Source organism: Lepidochelys olivacea, assembly GCF_965140295.1.
Source record: "Lepidochelys olivacea isolate rLepOli2 genome assembly, chromosome: 1".
In the NCBI taxonomy this organism is placed as follows: Eukaryota; Metazoa; Chordata; order Testudines; family Cheloniidae; genus Lepidochelys; species Lepidochelys olivacea.
This window is the reverse complement of record NC_140411.1, coordinates 120,981,064-120,995,341: the sequence shown is the minus strand read 5'-3', so window position 1 is coordinate 120,995,341 and position 14,278 is coordinate 120,981,064. Positions and strand designations below refer to the sequence as shown.

At 44.0% G+C, this 14,278-nt stretch overlaps 3 protein-coding genes across 5 annotated transcripts; 2 read left to right on the top strand and 1 right to left on the bottom strand.

Moving 5' to 3' along the window:
• Window positions 1-213: 213 nt before the first annotated feature.
• On the top strand, window positions 214-3,312 carry LIPT1 (lipoyltransferase 1). Of its 2 annotated transcripts, none has more exons than XM_084635649.1 (2): window positions 214-329; window positions 1,669-3,312. In XM_084635649.1, the coding sequence occupies exon 2, from the start codon at window positions 1,953-1,955 to the stop codon at window positions 3,072-3,074; it is 1,122 nt and encodes a 373-aa protein (XP_084491775.1). In that variant the 5' UTR covers window positions 214-329; window positions 1,669-1,952; the 3' UTR covers window positions 3,075-3,312. The 2 variants fall into 2 exon arrangements, with proteins under 2 accessions (XP_084491775.1, XP_084491776.1); XM_084635650.1 differs by having other exon boundaries at window positions 322-461.
• Window positions 3,313-4,330: 1,018 nt separating this feature from the next.
• On the bottom strand, window positions 4,331-9,924 carry MITD1 (microtubule interacting and trafficking domain containing 1). 2 transcript variants are annotated; one of them, XM_084635665.1, is made up of 7 exons: window positions 9,659-9,924; window positions 7,329-7,430; window positions 7,047-7,183; window positions 6,878-6,964; window positions 6,093-6,208; window positions 5,682-5,742; window positions 4,331-5,607 (listed from the first exon to the last, which is right to left on the bottom strand). In XM_084635665.1, exons 1-7 carry the CDS (start codon window positions 9,810-9,812, stop codon window positions 5,512-5,514), a joined length of 753 nt encoding a protein of 250 aa, XP_084491791.1. In that variant the 5' UTR covers window positions 9,813-9,924; the 3' UTR covers window positions 4,331-5,511. The 2 variants fall into 2 exon arrangements, with proteins under 2 accessions (XP_084491791.1, XP_084491792.1); XM_084635666.1 differs by lacking the exon at window positions 7,329-7,430.
• A 49-nt stretch (window positions 9,925-9,973) lies between these two features.
• MRPL30 (mitochondrial ribosomal protein L30) lies at window positions 9,974-13,070 on the top strand. The gene is made up of 5 exons (XM_084635679.1): window positions 9,974-10,131; window positions 10,812-10,895; window positions 11,522-11,668; window positions 12,095-12,168; window positions 12,254-13,070. The coding sequence occupies exons 1-5, from the start codon at window positions 10,078-10,080 to the stop codon at window positions 12,384-12,386; spliced, it is 492 nt and encodes a 163-aa protein (XP_084491805.1). The 5' UTR covers window positions 9,974-10,077; the 3' UTR covers window positions 12,387-13,070.
• Window positions 13,071-14,278: the final 1,208 nt, after the last annotated feature.

Here is a 14,278-nt window from a genome sequence, read left to right as displayed (position 1 = left end):
CCGGCTCAGCCCCCGGCCCCAGCGCGGCAGAGCTTCCCTCACGCTTCGCCAGGGGACCCAAGCGCCGCGCAGCTGAGCCTTGCCTTCTCCCGCCCAAGCCCCCGCTCGCTCACGTGACCTACCAGCTCGCCTGGCAAGCCCCGCCCCCCGTGCGTGGGAGGGACGCGGTGTCTCCTCTTCTCCCTTCCCCCGCGTCACCGAGCGATTCGCTGGGGGAACGTCAGGTCCCAGCTGCGGCGCGGGGCCGGAAGGGTTTGGGAAGCGCACCGAGGACAGACGGTCGATATAACGGGCAGCGTGGGAACGGGAGGCGGCTGGAGTCTTCCGCCGTGAGTAGTGACCTGACCCCGCTACAGGCACCGGCGCTCGGGGTTTCTTGCTCTCCTGGCACAGCCGGGCCCGGCCCGGCCCCACCCTGCCACCCGCCCCTGGTCTGCGTCCCAGCGGTCTGCCGTCGGAGGGTGCGTAACAGGAGGGCACGTGCAACCCTTCCCTCCCCCACTTGCCCCCCCGGCGCTGCCGAGCTTCCCTGCCCCGCCCTCCTCGAGCCGGCGGAACGTCACACCCAGCGCGTTCCGTCACCGCGGAGCTAAAATAGCCTCGGGCGGGCCCCCTCCGTCGCGCTCGCGCCCTGCCCCCTCCGTCGCGCTCGCGCCCCGCCCGCGGCTCCTGCGCCCGGCAGGGTTGGTAACTCCGGCGCCAAGGAGCGACTGGGCACGGAACTGACCTATGCCCGCTCCTCTCTAGCGCGGTCCCTGAAGCGGGGCGGGGGGGGAAGAGTGACCTTGACAAGACGACGCGTTTTAGTGTCCAGGGCCATTTAAATCCTGCACGTATTAGCTGGACCACTTTACTGACTCCTTAAAAAGTTAACCTGCATATTTGTGGCAGACTAGATTGTTAAATACTCCTGCTGCTCTTGAGGGAATTCCGTGCCAACAAAATAAAAATTTTGCACACGTTTTGAAATGTTGCACCATTCTGCAAATTTTATTTGTGAATACATAAATGTGGAGGCTGCGGCATGGGAGTGGGGAGCACAGGCCATTGGCTACACAGAAGTGGGAGATCACCCTACAGCTCCCCCTCAGATACAGAGCTGAGGCTGCACCTGATGGTGCCAGTGGTTGGCCCTGCCCCTCTATGCCAGGCGCACCAGATGTGGACAGGCAGACTCCTAGTGTGAGAGCAGATCCAAGTGCTGGGTGAGAGGGTTCTGTGTGGGGCAGTCTGGCTGCTAGCAGCTTGGATACAGCTGTGTGTGTGGGAGGGGATCTTGATGAACAGGGGCTGGTTGGAAGGTTCCGGGTGCAGGAGCAATGGCAGTCTGCAGTAGCGTCCAGGGGAAGGTGGTTGTGGCTCAGCGGGAAGTCCAGGTGCTGGGGAGTGGGGCTTGGTGGGGTGGGGGTCTGGGTATAGCTGGTTTGGGCTCAGTGTGGTGGGGCATGTGACCACTCTTGTGGCTTCCCTTTGCTTCCCCAGCAGTAAGTCACTTTTCTGCAGAGAAGCAAAGAAATCTGGAGAGGAGGGGACCATGAATTCTGCGCATGCGCAGTGGCACAGAATTCCCCCAGGATCAATGTTAATGACAGTATTGTAAAATTACATTGTAGGGGGGAAAACAAATACAATCAGATACTATACTTTCCTCCCCTTCCTCACTTCTAGTAATATGCAGCAAGAGGAAACAGCCTTCTATAGCCCCATCTTAGATATTGACCATGCACCTGTGGTGGAATACCATCATCATATCTGGGAGAAGGAAATCTACCTTGAAAACACATTCATTGTGGTAGCATCACTATTTGGTATCCTGGGAAGAAAGTGAGTACAGCATGATTGCCTTTAGTGATGTGTTTGTACTGGAGGAGTGCGGATTATGAACATCTTATACTAAACTTTGACAGACCTGCCTCTCCTTTCACAAGTTATCTGATAATTTTATTAAAACCATGGTAATCCCATCATCCCTGAAGAACTATTTTCAGTTATTTTATGTCCTCAAGATTTCAGCAGCTGGCTTCAAGTGTACAGCAAACAGAGGACTTATTCTACAGTCTGTTTCTAGTGATGTTTACCAGAATTTGGCTGTGGAAGATTGGATTCATGACAACATGAATTTAGAGAACAGACAGGTTCTTTTCCTTTGGAGAAATTCTCCCACTGTGGTGATTGGGAGACACCAGAATCCCTGGCAGGAATGTAACCTCAAGATAATGAGGAAGAAGAACATAAAACTAGCTCGAAGGAGAAGTGGGGGAGGGACGGTTTACCATGATCTGGGCAATATCAATTTTACTTTCTTCACATCCAAGAAAAAATATGAGCGAATGGAAAACTTAAAATTGGTTGTTAGGGCTCTAAAAGGATTGCAACCCCAGTTAGATGTGTATGCCACTGACAGATTTGATCTCTTGCTAGATGGGAATTTTAAAATCTCAGGTACTGCTGCAAAGCTAGGAAAGACGGTTGCTTATCATCACTGCACTTTGCTATGCAATGCAGATAGGTTTCTTTTATCTGCTGTACTGAAGAGTCCTTACAAGGGGATAAAAAGCAATGCCACTCCTAGCATGCCTGCTTTAGTGAAAAATCTCTTTGAAGAGGATCCTACATTAACATGTGAGATGGTCATGGATGCTGTTGCTGCAGAATATGCAAGATGCCATCAAATTGACCATCATATTACCCTAATAAACCCAGCCGATGAGACAGTGTTTCCTGGAATTAATAATAAAACCAAAGAACTACAAACCTGGGAATGGATATATGGCAAGACACCAAAATTTAGTATTAGCAGTTGCTTTAACATAGTGTATGAACATATTCTCCTTGAAGTTAAAGTGGATATTCATGTAAAGCATGGGAGAATTGAAGTTTGTAACATAGATTTGCCAGAGCAGTGGCTGCCACCAGCAATGTGCAATGAACTAGAGAAAAACCTAATTGGCAGTAAGTTTTGCCCCAGTGAAACCACAATATTAGCAAGTGCTCTGCTGAGAATATGTCCACAAAACTATGAGTTGCACAGGAAGTGGAGTCTCTTATGTGAGAATGTGATGACACTAATGTGATTTTCATAATGAAAGTGTAAGTCACATCTCTGATATGGACTAGTGCATGATTTACTAAAAACGTAGAATAAAATGTTTATTTTCAGTATGTTGTGCAAGTTGATTTTATAGGAGTAAGTTACCACTGAAATAACTTTCTCTTGATTTATCCACTAACGTTCTTGGAGTCTAGTGCTTTAGTTCATGACTGATTGTGTAACTACTAATTAGACTGATTATAAAACTAAATTTCATATCACCACTGTCAACATGAAACTATTTCTCAATCACTGAAATGAACATGTACTTAGTCACCCAAATACATGAAGATACTTCAGACTAGATCTATATGCTAAGAGTTCACATCTCAGAGGCAGTGACTTGCTGGAAAGCTATATTGGATTTGGACAGAATGATAGTTTGTTTTAAAAAGACTGAAGCCACTAGACTAATATGAGGTGGTATTTTGATACGTTTGTTAACTTCTAAGAGTTTAAAGTTAAATGTATACATGGAGTATCCGCATGATCTACATTTTAGGCTCTAAATTAAATTTTATTCTAGACTTCCATCTTATGGTCTACATGGTAAAGTTTGCATGTTAACATCATGAAAAAAATCAGTATCAGTAAATAATGGGCCATGCACCTGTCACCAGCTCAGACATCATGCAGGAGAACTGCATTTTGATTCCTGTGTCTTGCTCTCTTTGATGGTTCTAGTCCTCAACTGGAAGGATAATGGCCACAAAGCAGGACCACACATTTAGACAGTCTGATCAAGTATGACATATTCTGTTCAGTTATCTTCCATTTATCCGTATGTGGGCCCCTCAGTACATGCACTGCCATTAGTATTCAAATAAGTTAATCACTGAAATGGAGACTTTTGAAGGGTGTTAAATTGTGGTGTGATTGCCAAATGGTATTTCACAGAGGACTCTGCACAAATATTCACTGATTTTACAGCTCTCCACCTTGTTTTAGAAGGAAACGATTGGCCTTAATTATCTAGTTAACTGAGCTACAGTTTAACATGGTTTCAGAGTAACAGCCGTGTTAGTCTGTATTCACAAAAAGAAAAGGAGTACTTGTGGCACTTTAGAGACTAACCAATTTATTTGAGCATAAGCTTTTGTGAGCTACAGCTCACTTCATCGGATGCATACTGTGGAAAATACAGAAGATGTTCTTATACATACAAACCATGAAAAAATGGGTGTTTACCACTACAAAAGGTTTTCTCTCCCCCCACCCCACTCTCCTGCTGGTAATAGCTTATCTAAAGTGATCACTCTCCTTACAATGTGTATGATAATCAAGGTGGGCCATTTCCAGCGCAAATCCAGGGTTTAACAAGAACATCTGAGGAACCGGGGGAGGGGGGTGGAACAAGGGGAAATAGGTTACCTTGCATAATGACTTCGCCACTCCCAGTCTCTATTCAAGTCTAAGTTAATTGTATCCAATTTGCAAATGAATTCCAATTCAACAGTCTCTCGCTGGAGTCTGGTTTTGAAGTTTTTCTGTTGTAATATCGCAACTTTCAGGTCTGTAATCACATGACCAGAGAGATTGAAGTGTTCTCAGACTGGTTTATGAATGTTATAATTCTTGACATCTGATTTGTGTCCATTTATTCTTTTACGTAGAGACTGTCCAGTTTGACCAATGTACATGGTGTTTTCCTTCAATCCTATTTTTTTTTCTTTAAAGTATAATACTAAAGACAGTTGCCTAACTTCTATATATTTGGATTTTCTGTGTTGGATCAAAAACATCTAAGTTTGTGAAGCGTGTATAATTTACAGAAACGTAACTAGTTTCCTAAGCACTTGTGAACTTTTAGCACTGCTAATTCATCATATTTGATACAGTAGAACCTCAGAGTTTACGAACACCTTGGGAATGGAGGTTGTTTGTAACTCCGAAATGTTCGTAATTCTGGACAACATATGGTTTTTCTTTCAAAAGTTTAGAACTGTACCTTGGCTTAATATAGCTTTGAAACTTTACTATGCAGAAGAAAAATGCTGCTTTTAACTATCTTAATTTAAATGAAACTAGCACAGAAACAGTTTCCTTACCTTGCAATTTTTTTAACTTTCCCTTTTAGTTTTTTTAGTAGTTTACATTTAACACAGTACTGTACTGTATTTGCTTTTTTGTTTTGTCGCTGCTGCTGCCCAATTGTGTACTTCTGGTTCCAAATGAGGTGTGTGGTTGACTAGTCAGTTTGGAACTCTGGTGTTCATCACTCTGAGGTTCTACTGTACCTTGCTTTAAAGTGTTACCCCATTTAGTTTAGAAATTCTATTTAATTCACACTGCAAGTAATCAAAAATATAAAAAAATATAGTTTATTCCATAAAAAGTGTACACTACATGTAATTGAGAGAAATTTAAAAGCAGGCATTTAAAGGTTGTAAGAGCAGTAATTAAATAACAGAAATATTTGGTCATGTTTTCTTTGTATGTTTAGTATGAAAGACATCCACTGTTGTTTCATGACATGGTCTCAAATCAAAGTCACAGTATCCAAGGCAAAAACGACCCTGCAAAAAGGAACACAATTTTAGAATAAGCCATGTTGTAGTTCAAATTCATTCAAAAGAAAATACACACCTACCTGTGGTTTCTTAAAATAATCAAGCCCTCTTCCAATCTTAATCATCCATCCATTGTTGAATCTATTTAAAAAATTCCCAATATTATTCCATCTTCACAAGTTTACAAACTGTAGGTACATTTAACATAATTAGGGAAAAAACCGTAATCATATCTACAAGTTATGCAAATTCCTCCCACCATTTCAATCAAAATTTCTAGCTAGAGTAGATGTCAACTGTATAATACAGCAATGTCTTGTTTTAAAAACTAGACCCAGCGGTCCCAAAGTTGAACACAGTATAAAACTATGAAGAACCTACTTTACTGGATAAAGTAACTGCCTTCTGCCTTGAATGACATTTGTAACCATGGTTATAATATTTGTCAAGATTAAATAATTTGGAATTTATTGGTTTTCTGCATCACCAACCTTATTTCTCGATCATGAATTGAAGATGAAAATGAGACATTCAGTGTTACTCCATAGTTCTTTAGTGATTGCTTTATTTCTTCTAGGCTACTTGTCTGTTGACTCTTTCCACTACCCTGTTAAGAGTAAAAGTTGTTTTTTCATCTTGCATGTTCCAATTGTGTCCATTTATCTTCTTCAATTCACTAACACCACTTTGTTCTTACTCTTATCTAAGTCTCAAAATGCTTTATGAAGGCAGATAAATTATACTCATTTTTGCAGATGGGATGACTGAGGTACCGTGACTACCGTGGCCAAAATCACATAAGCAAGCCAATGACTGATTATGCACAAAGACTCAGTTCTCCCTCAGGGTCCCATGTGCTAACCATTAGATATGCTGCCTCTCCAGTACACTGGATTATCTGTTCAGATTAAGATTTGGGCTAGAATGAGTATAATGACAATGAGAGGGTTTATACTTGTCATAATCCCAAAATATCAAAATGTATCCAGGCCTTCCTTATTATAAAGAGTCTCCCAGCAGAATTTATTTAATGGTGTTTCTTACAATAGACAGTCAACTAGGACAATATAAACATCTTTCTTCCAGGGTCACTTCCACTTAGGATGCCACATAAGTAGAATTTATTAGTTAGCAAAATATTTGGAATTACACTATTCAGTGTTTGTTAAATCCTCTTGACCTGATTGCATCTCCTGTTGAAGGAGAGAGGGCCTCAGTCTATCAAATATTGGTAAATATGAATAATAGATATTATACATGAAGTCTAGATACTTACTTCATCATAGGAAGTTAGGAGGTGGATAGTTTTCACTCTGCAGGGCCCCTTAACAAGCATCTCACAGAATCTTAAGAAGTTGTAGAACTGTAAGAGTTAGTTTGATTATTTAATAACTGAAAAAAATTGTTATAGTTTTATAGATAAACTACATTCAAGATCCACTTGCCTGGTGAACATGTCTGATGTATGGGTCCTCTACCCAAACTTCTGTAACGGTCTCATTAAGGTAGTCTTGGAAAACCTTCTCATAGCTGAAACCAGTTGAATTTTCTTCAATTTTAATTTGCTGGTGGTATTTACCATCTAAAAAAGAAGTATCCTTCACTAAACAAGACAGTGCAATCATACACTTGTATTCTATAAATCCTAGGTAACTGTATTGTAACTTCAGATGTACAAGTGCATCATTTCATGAACATTTAAAAGAATTTACAGTACAACTTCATACCTTCTCTTTCTTTTTCAATATGTTTTTTAATAGCTTCAGCTCTCTTCATGTATTCAGGTATTTTTTGTCTGTAATGAGCTTTTTTTGTTTCATCTTTTGTAGCTGTGAATCAAAAATATTCAGATTATCTCAAAAAAGGAGGACAACTACGTCTGGTAATTATTCCCCAGGATATAAAGTCCTCTAATTTTTTTTTTCATTCAACAGTCTAAAGGAGAGGAGAGAGATCCTCTACTGGACCTACATCCATGCTCAAGAGCCAGACCCTTTACTATTTGATTCTCAATATTTTTCATTATGTGTACCTAGGCTTGGCAGAATTTGATATTTTTTAAAAATAATTTTGACTGGTAATATCAATGTTTATTTTAATCACTTTAAAAATTTTCACAGTTCCAGAAAATTATGGGTGGGTGGTGAGACAACAATTATTTAATGAAAGTAGGAGTTGAGATTCAACAAATTAAAGCTTTTTAATGGTTAAAACACAAATTATCAACATCACATGTCAAAATATACAAATTAAATATCCTTAAATGAAACTCTAATATGTTCTCAAGCAGTTCTTCTTTCCATTATTTCTGTAAATTTTGATTATTATTCATGGAAATACTTTGTTAGTACACAAATATTTTGTGTGTTTCTGGTGAAATCAACCCTTACCAACATTTATCAATACAAATCTAAACCTTCCAAGCCTGCATATACCCCAGGATAAGCTTCTTGAACCTGTGGGGGGGGGGGAAGGGCTTGGCTACACTTGCGTGTTACAGCGCAATAAAGGACCATGGGTGCACCAGCTCACTACCCATCCACACTGGCAAGACACAGAGTGCTCTCACTCCACGGCTTCAGCACTGCTGGTACTCCACCTCTGCGAGTGGAATAACATTTGCTGTGGTGCCAGTGTGAACGAGTTGTTGTTTTAGTGCGCTCTGATCAGCCTCCGGATATGTCCCATAATCCCCTTAAGTCAAGTGGCCGCTCTTATCATTGTTTGGAATTGGCTGTAGGAATGCAGAAATGCCCCTTAAAAGCTCCGTTTCTGACAGCGGCTGCTGGCTGCTTATCTCCTTCCAGACAAAGCAACCATTACTGTGGAATGCTGTGTGAGAGAGAGAGGGGTAGGGGAGGGTCTGTTGCTGTCTGAACTTACAAGACAGCATGCTGACATGCTCTCAGCCCCTCAAAAACCCACTCTCTCCCCACCACATACACACAACACACTCTGTCACACTCCACCCACCCCCCCATTTGAAAAGCACAGTTGCAGCCACTTTGCATGCTGGGATAGCTGCCCATAATGCACCGCTCCCAATGCCATTGTAAGTGCTGCAAACGTGGCCATGCCAGTGCGCTTGAAGCTATCAGTGTGGACAGACTGCAGCGCTTTCCCTACTGCGCTCTGTGAAGGCGGGTTTAACTCAAAGCGCTCTACATCGGCAGGTGTAGCCAGTAATGTTCTTAGCACTTGTCTACATTTAAAATGCTACAGTGGTGCTGCTGTAGCACTTCAGTGAGGATGCTATCTACACTGACAGGACGGGTTCTCCCCAGTGTAGGTAATCTCTCACGGACCTTGTTCTATCTACAGTCAGGGTTAGGTCGGTTTAGCTGCATTGTCCAGGGATGTGGATTTTTTACACCCCCTGAGAGATTTAGTTACCGATCTAATTTCCTAGTGTAGACCAGGCCTTAGTCATTTATGAAGAGAGACCCAACACAGGCACATATAACCGTAACATGCACATCACCGCCTCTCTAAGCATGTAGCACATACATTAATGTTATTAGGGCTCATCTACACTTAAAACACTTCAGTAGCACAGCTGTGTGGCTTCAGCCTAGACACTTCCTAAGCCAAGGGGAGGGGTTCTCCACCTCCCCAAGAGGCAGTAGCTAGGTTGTGAGAAGAATTCTTCGGGCACCATCTACACAGGGATTTGGGTCGGTTTAACTACACCAGGTAGGGGTGTGGATTTTTCACACCTCTGACCAACATAGTTAAGACAACGTCATTTTCTAGTATAGACCAGGCCTTAAAGAGGCAGCACCTGCAGGTCAGCCAGAGCTGGGCTCCCTCCCGCCACGCGCTCTCTGCAACCCCGGAGAAAATGACAGCCCCCAGCCCCAAACGTTTGCAAGCTCAGGAAGGAGCAGCGTTAACTCTGCCGGGGGGGTTGCATTGGCGCTGCGGCTCCCGACCTTTGCCGGCGAAGCGGGGCGGGCAGGAAGCCAGCCCCGGCTCTGGGTGGGGTGAGCTACAGCGCTGGAGGGGAGGTAGGGGCCACGCCGCAGAGCCCGGGTGTGGGGATCCAGCCCGTCGGTACCTTTCAGCACCTGCAGCAGCAGGTCAATCCCCTCCTGGTAACACACCAGCGACTCCTGGAAGCGGGACGCCGAGTCCAGCTCCACCGCCCGCTTCAGCGTCGCCACCGCCGGGGGCTCCAGCGCGGCCACCGCGCCCGGACCGGCCTGGGACATGGGGGCAAGCGGCACCCGGCGGGCATCGAACCCCCAACCTGAACCAAGCCTGCGCGCGCCACCAGCCACCACTTCCGGGAGCCAGGCGGAGCTGGGGGAGGCGGTCACGTGATTTTCAGGACCCAGAAAAACCCGAAGCGGCCCCGGTGTCGCGCTTTATTCCTTCCCCTCCCTCGCGCCGGAAGTAGTCGGAACCAAAGTGCAGCGGCTTCTGGGCGCCGATCTTAGTGGCTGCCGGAATCCGGAAATAACATTCGGGGCCAAGATGGCGGCAGCAGCGCTGGGCTGCGTTGCTAAGAGACCCCCGGCCGCCTGGAGAGTGAGTGGGGCGCAGAGCTGGAGGGTTTCCCTGTGCTGGTCGCCGTGGGAGTGGGGGGCAGTTCCCTCAAGGGGAGGAAGGGCGGCGTGAGAGTGGGACCCGGTCCTGCAGCCCCTGGCCTCCCATTGCCCCGGCTGCTGCGCTCCGTGCTCCGCTTCCCTGGCCCCTTGAGCCCCTGGTGAAAGGGTCTCAGGACTGGGGCTCTTGCCCCTCCGAGCTATCCTGGGCCACGCTAGGGCGGGCTGCAGCCTGATTCCCCTGGGACCGTCCCTCCAGAGCGGGTCAGCCCCAGTGAGTTGCGCTGCCTGATCGCGCTCAGAGTGCGTGTCCCGACTCACCGAGGTTTTCCTCGTTTGCAGGGCCAGAAGCACGCCTGCCGTTCTGCAGCCTCCGTTCTAGTGAAACCAGGGGTTGTGTCCTCATTTCACTAGACACCAGGAGCAGAAACACAGGCTTGAAAAGGTTTCAAAAGTATTTGGTTTCATTAAGCAAGACTATGCTAAATGTCTCGGTGTCAGAACACCCACTGATATAATAAGGGCACAGTATTGTATCGGTTATCCTGGTTGCACAATGGGACCCTGATCCCAATTTAGTCATTTCACGGTTTTATGTACAATACAAATGTTAATAATTTTCTCCTTGAATAAATTTAACAAATCATGCCATAACTTTTTTAGACTCTGGCAAAAAGCAGCATGGAATCACTGACTTGGACAGGATGGATTCGCCATAAATTTACTAAGTCAAGAATTCCAGCTTCAGTAAGCACAATATTTAAAGATTTGAAAGCATGTTTTGGGTTTGTTTATACCTTTAATTTTTTTAGTAAGACTAATTTGTAACAGTACTGAGCAATACCATTGTTAAACCAGAGAGATATGCACTCAGATTCTTGTATGAAAAACCAGTGTCTGATCGTAGTTGATTTTATTTCTGAAACAGGGCATTCTTGAGTCATAAGCCTGTCACAATCATCTTACAAAGTTGGGTCCCAGTCCTACAACAAGACCTCTGCTCTTATGTGTTCATATATATATGGTTGAAGAATCATGCCCCCAAAGACTAGGCTATATATGAGTGGAGGATCATGACCCCAAACTTATTGTATCTTTACACAAACTGTCATGAGGAAACAGTTGAAATAATTTTAGGTTATTTGGAGATTAGCTTTTTTAATACTATGGTCATATGTTGCTGCTTTGCCTTTCTGGAAGGGACGCTTATTAGAAATTTAGCGGGGGTTGCCACATTTTCTTTCTAGTGAAAGACTAAAATATATTTTAGGGGAATATTTTTACAGCAAGATATTGTTGGATTCAGTAACTGTTTGAAAATGTTTAAAAATAAAAAAACAAAACCATGCCTTTTGTGAACTACTTATTTGTAGGTATTTCAGCCACGGCCTTCAGATCATGAAAAATACGGAGGTGATCCTCAGCAGCCTCACAAACTGCATCTTGTCACTAGAATCAAAAGTGGAATAGGTCGTCCATATTGGGAAAAGAAGATAATACATGATCTTGGACTGGATAAAGTATACTTTCTAATTTACTTTATTTCATGTTTATCATGCACATCTGTAAAGTAATTAGCCTAGAAATTTAGGGCAAAATTCTTTTCTCAGATCTTCAAATCCTATTGAAATCAAAAGGATTACTCACAATAATAAAGTTGAGCAAATAGGTAGGCATTTGCATGATTGGAGCCTAGATGTATGGATCTCCCATGGATATTAATAGGAAATAAGCATTTGTATTAATGAAGATGTTGGTGAATCCCAAAAGTTTAATGAATTTTAGCACACTTATTTTCAAGAAGTGTGAATTTCCCAAAGTAGTTTAATTTTGTGTACTATGTTCTTCTTTTATTGATATGTGAATTCTTCAGTTGAATACATCAGTTCCTAGAGACATAAATTGCTTTTTCAAAGTGAGTTTGTAACATTCTGCATTGTTTATAGGCAAATCAGCCCAGAGTGCACAAAAATATCCCATCTGTGAATGGAAAACTGAAAGTCATAAAGCATCTAATAAGGTTTGTTAACTTTTCCTTTAACCAGCAACAATTAAAATAACTTGTTACCATAGTCCATGTTTTAAACAAATTCTCTTGTCTGTAGAATTCAGCCCCTGAAACTGCCTCATGGAATTCCCACAGAAGAGGAAATGTCAGATACCTTACTTAAGAGCACAGGAGAATTAGTAATTCGGCGGCATCTGAAATGCGTGGAACAAAAAGCAATTAAATCGTAGTATGCACTGACTATTCTCACTTTTGTAAAATTATTTAACCAATAAATTGGGAGTTGTGTCTACAGTAACTCCTCACTTAAAGTTTCGTTGTTACATTGCTGATCAATTAGAGAACATGCTCATTTAAAGTTGTGCAATGCTCCCTTGTAACGTTGTTTGGCAGCCGCCTGCTTTGTCCACTGCTTGCAGGAAGAGCAGCCAGTTGGAGCTAGCTGGTGGGGGCTTGGAACCAGGGTGGACCGACAGCCCCTCATCAGCTCGCCGCACCCCTAAGTTCCCTGTGCGGCAGCCGCCCAGCAGGCCATCAGTTGCTGGTAGCTCAGTTGTCATGTGCTGCTTCTGCCTTGGAGCTGCTCCCAGGAGCCTCCTGCTTGCTGTGTGCAGGGACGGGGGCGGGGAGGGAGAGGAGAAGAGAGGGGGGCTAACGTCAGGGTGTTCCCCTCCCATGTGTCTCTGTCTGCCGTGCTGTCTCCCCTTCTTCCATTCATGCTGCCTTGTAGAGTGTGAGGCTACATTAACAACAATGGGTTAACCCTTGAGGGCTCAGCCAAAAGCTAGTTCATCATTTAGCAGTAAGCCATTCCCTGGGAAATATCCCACCCTCTTCCACCCTCTAGCTTCACTACTTCAACCAAGCTTCACAATCATCATCACTGTGTACAGTATTAAATTGTTTAAAGTTTATACTGTGTGTGTGTATGTATAATATATAGGTTTTTTTGTCTGGTGAAAAAATTTTCCCTGGAACCCAACCCCCTCCCCCCCACATTAATTCTTATGGGGAAATTGGATTCTCTTAACATCGTTTTGCTTAAAGTCACATTTTTCAGGAACATAACTACAATGTTAAGCGAGGAGTTACTGTATTAAATGATTAAAATGGAACCCAGCCTGTCCATGAGTAGCACAGTTTACTGTCTCACTATAAAAGTTTTGAGTTAAGACCCTGAAACAACTGCTTCCTCCAACACATTGTGAACATTGCCCAAAAGGCATTTTGCCAGAAGGCAGCAAATGGCACACTGGGATGCCTACCCACCATGTATAGCACTTTGTATCAAAACAAGAACTCCTGGAAAATACGTGCAGTGCAGACACAAGCAGCCAAATATGCAAGCACATGAGTGATGTACAAACTTCAGCAGCTGAATGCTACCATAACTTGTGTAGACATGGCCTGAGTGTGGGATACAGGGAGGCATCTATCTGTGCTTGCAATCTACAGCTGGGAATGCCTTTCCTGGAGTCAGGCACCTTCGATGCCTAAGCTGTTGCTTGAAAGAACAGAAGTTAGGCACCTGCCTGACTCCCACAACAATGTGTGTGTGTGTGTGTGTGTGTGTGTGTGTGTGTGGAGGGTGTTAAAGGAGGAGATGGCAGGTGCCGTCCTTTGTCCCAGTGTCAGAGTGCTCACCCAGAATGTGGGAAACTGGTTCAGTTCCCCACTCCGCCTGACAAGCAGAAGGGATTTGAACAGGATTCCAACCTGAGGTGAGTGTTCTAACCATTGGACGATAGTCTCGTTCTCTCTCTGGGCCCATTAATATTTAATACAACATAGAATGACTACAACAAGAGACCCACATCTGAATATGCCCTGGGGGTTAGGGTGCTCACTTGAAAGGTGGGAAACTCCTGTTCAAATCCCCTCTGCCTATTGAAGAAAAGGGGAAATCAAATGGGCTTCCCTCAGCCCACCTGAGCACCCTAACCACGGGATCAAGGTTATAAGGGAGTTGTCCTCCTCTGTTTTGTGTGGAGTAAGTCATGCTTAGAAAATGCCTACCTGATCAGGCCGTGATGGTGTTCCCCCATCTATCATCTGATTTGAGGATTGCACTGGGGCTTAGGTGTGAGTTAGGCATCAGTATGCAGGCCCAGGGGCAAAAATG

What these genes read in the sequence shown, in the direction of transcription:
- LIPT1 (XM_084635649.1), top strand. Translation starts at nt 1,953, where the DNA reads ATGGTAATCCCATCATCCCTGAAGAACTATTTTCAGTTATTTTATGTC.
- MITD1 (XM_084635665.1), bottom strand. Translation starts at nt 9,812, where the DNA reads ATGTCCCAGGCCGGTCCGGGCGCGGTGGCCGCGCTGGAGCCCCCGGCG. An exon ending in TCCTAACTTCCTATGATGAA is followed by an intron (nt 6,209 to 6,877) that starts GTAAGTATCTAG and finishes TACTCTTAACAG; the next exon opens with GGTAGTGGAAAGAGTCAACA. An exon ending in ATTCATGATCGAGAAATAAG is followed by an intron (nt 5,743 to 6,092) that starts GTTGGTGATGCA and finishes TTTTTTAAATAG; the next exon opens with ATTCAACAATGGATGGATGA.
- MRPL30 (XM_084635679.1), top strand. Translation starts at nt 10,078, where the DNA reads ATGGCGGCAGCAGCGCTGGGCTGCGTTGCTAAGAGACCCCCGGCCGCC. An exon ending in GACCCCCGGCCGCCTGGAGA is followed by an intron (nt 10,132 to 10,811) that starts GTGAGTGGGGCG and finishes TAACTTTTTTAG; the next exon opens with ACTCTGGCAAAAAGCAGCAT. An exon ending in AGTCAAGAATTCCAGCTTCA is followed by an intron (nt 10,896 to 11,521) that starts GTAAGCACAATA and finishes ACTTATTTGTAG; the next exon opens with GTATTTCAGCCACGGCCTTC.